The 2,838-nt window shown below is 31.5% G+C and overlaps 1 protein-coding gene across 1 annotated transcript; it reads right to left on the bottom strand.

Moving 5' to 3' along the window:
• Positions 1 to 1,319: 1,319 nt before the first annotated feature.
• LOC143604498 (agamous-like MADS-box protein AGL80) lies at positions 1,320 to 2,517 on the bottom strand. The gene has a single exon (XM_077080957.1). The coding sequence runs from the start codon at positions 2,113 to 2,115 to the stop codon at positions 1,342 to 1,344; it is 774 nt and encodes a 257-aa protein (XP_076937072.1). The 5' UTR covers positions 2,116 to 2,517; the 3' UTR covers positions 1,320 to 1,341.
• Between the last annotated feature and the right edge of the window lie 321 nt (positions 2,518 to 2,838).

Here is a 2,838-nt window from a genome sequence, read left to right as displayed (position 1 = left end):
TTATTGAGTGTGTAGGGAGGCTAGAAGATGGAAAATGAGGGTTTTAGGGTTTTAGGGAGGTTTAAGGGAGTTTATATACCGTTAAGCCTATGGACCCATGGACCTAAGGCCCATCACCATTACTTATTCCATCCTTTATTTCCCAAGCCCATACTCTATTATTTTATTTAACTTAACAAAACAATAACACACTCTAAGTAAACAAAATTTCTTTATTTATTATTATCAAAAGTAGAATGTTACAATATCAAACTTGTGTGAACTCACCAACTATTCGTTTAGTTGACTTTATTTTATATATATGCTACAGGCACAATTCATTAGAGAATGATACTTGGAGAAGACAGTAGAACTTAGGTTATATTAATAAATGGACATGTTGTTAATTGTTCTTGTTTTTCTTGTATTTCTATATCTTCAAACTTGGGTGTTTCATGCTTAAATTAATTAATGATAATATTGTCACTTAATAGTTTCAAATGTGTTTTGAGCAATCTATACGTCACACTCAGGCGTTTCCGCTTAAGTCGGGCTGTTACAATTAAGATAAATTATAATGTACATATGTAAATCGAGATTAAATAAAAATATATTTATGTTTGTATAATTACGGGACTTTTAAAATTTTTTTGTTTTATATTTATTTTAGGGGATATTTTTGTGACCCAAAATGGTTTTCAAAGTTCTCAATTTCAGAAGGTTCTCTTAGGATTCTCACCTTACACACACACACACACACACACACACACACATATATATATAATGATTCAAATAAAAATAAGAAGATTTCTAGGAATGTTAAGAACCAATAGATTTTTGACGTGTGGCATTACAAACTATGGTGAAAGAACAATTCTAGGAAACTATGTCGATTATAATGGTGAAAGAGTAATTACAGGAAACTATGACGGTTTTTGGTAATTTTAAATCTCAACAATTGATTAACATGATGCAGTGACTATGATGTATTCCTAGTCTTTCTAAGAAACTACTTGTTTTTACGATAACCCTCCCCTATATATTTAGATTCATTAAATAGTGTTTGATGTCTTAAACTAAAAGTTCTAGAATGATAAGTATTCATCAATGCATAATAAATGAACAATACTTAAATTGAATTCCATGATTACAAAACATAACGCAAGCTTATAGATCAAATTGCAACGTTAGATTTCCCAAGACATGATCTAGTAAATAGAATGATAAGCAAAGATTAGAAAGGCCAATATAACCAACATGAATAAGGAAAAGAAAAACAAAACGAAAAACGATAGCAAGTAATTCGAATCTTTCATGACTAATACTATCATCAGGACCCTCATATATGGAGAGATGTCAAAACTATTTCGGGAAAAATGCGTCAGACCACGAAGCATTAGGATCTTTAAGAAATGACGTCATCATGTCAACCCTTGAAAAAAGATCCAAACCATCATCTAGTTGATTACTAGGACAGTCAGGCAGGTACCATTCAGCATTTTCCGTGACATCCAAAGTTCCAAGATTCTGCATCACCGGTACATATGGATCTGCATCCGCTCCTTCTGCCACCAATTTGTTAGTAGTGCTGCTACCATAGACAACTTCCTGTGAATGTGGCTGTTGCGACTCTGGTGCGGGCGCTACTTGAGGGTCATCGCCATTAAGAAACTCAATTCTTTCATCAATTTCTGAGATCTTAAGACGAGCCAAGGACACAAGTTCATTCAAATCTGTTGAGTTCAAGTCTGCTACTGAGACATTACCACTCAAACAGTCTGACATCATATTGGCCTGCACAATCTCCTTGTTCGCCATCTTCAGCTTGTTGAGCTGCTCATTGGCTTTTTTAATCCTTTCCTTGAGGTAGCTAACCTGATTCGTCATATTCTTGCTCTTTTCCATGGGTTGCTTGCTTAGGAACTGTTCCAACACATTTTGGATAACAACTTTATCCTCTGGCCAGAACTCGGGTTCAGGTTCATACGGGCTATACAAGATGATACACGCCTCGACGTCGCATAATATGCATAGCTCATTCAACTTCTTCTTCAAAGATTCCTTTCTTTTCATAAAGGAAATTTTTCTTGCCTTGTTGTCCACTATGAAAGCAAGCTTCACTTTGGTTCTTGGCATGACAAAAATTATGCCAAAGAAGCAATCCAATTGTGAAAGTGTATGTGGCTTTCAATGATTTTGATATTGGTTTTTATAAGTAAAAAGTTCATTAATATGGAATATTTCAGTTTTAATGACCTTGTATTGTAGTAATTAATTTCAAAGATTTAGTCAAAAGAGAATGATGACTTGATATTTGTTTAGATTTCCGTTGATGAAAAACTTGAATCGAATCTCGTCTTAACATATTTTAAATAGTTAATGGAATAAACTTGCCATTTGCTTTAATAGGTAAGATATGAGGGTTATTAGCTTATGGGTGTCGCCAAACATATACCCTTCTCCCTATATTTTTACTAGACGTATCATTTCTTAACTTTTCCATTAATACGTTTCAGACCTTTTTATCTTTTTTTTACTTCATTATGTTATCTTTTATCATCATTATTATTATTTCTCAAAAAGTTTTTTTGTTTAACTATTTAAAGAATTTTTATTATTTTTCTTTGTATACTTATCATAAATTTTTTTGTTTTTCAAAATAACCAATTACGTTTTTTTCTTATTAATAAATTTTTTTTCCGATTAAAAGATATTTTTTGTTATTAAAGAATGTTTCTTTTTCTTAGTTTTAAAAAAATCTATTTTTTACTATAAATGTTTTAACTTATTCGGAGATGGTTTTCTAAAAAAATAATTATAGAGAGTTTACATTTAAAAAAATCATATTGTTTTTTAATA

Source organism: Bidens hawaiensis, unplaced genomic scaffold (assembly GCF_021521415.1).
Source record: "Bidens hawaiensis isolate Kalapana, Puna unplaced genomic scaffold, B.hawaiensis_p1.1 tig00065372_1, whole genome shotgun sequence".
In the NCBI taxonomy this organism is placed as follows: Eukaryota; Viridiplantae; Streptophyta; class Magnoliopsida; order Asterales; family Asteraceae; genus Bidens; species Bidens hawaiensis.
The sequence above is the reverse complement of the archived record's forward strand: the minus strand, read 5'-3'. Positions and strand labels throughout refer to the sequence as shown.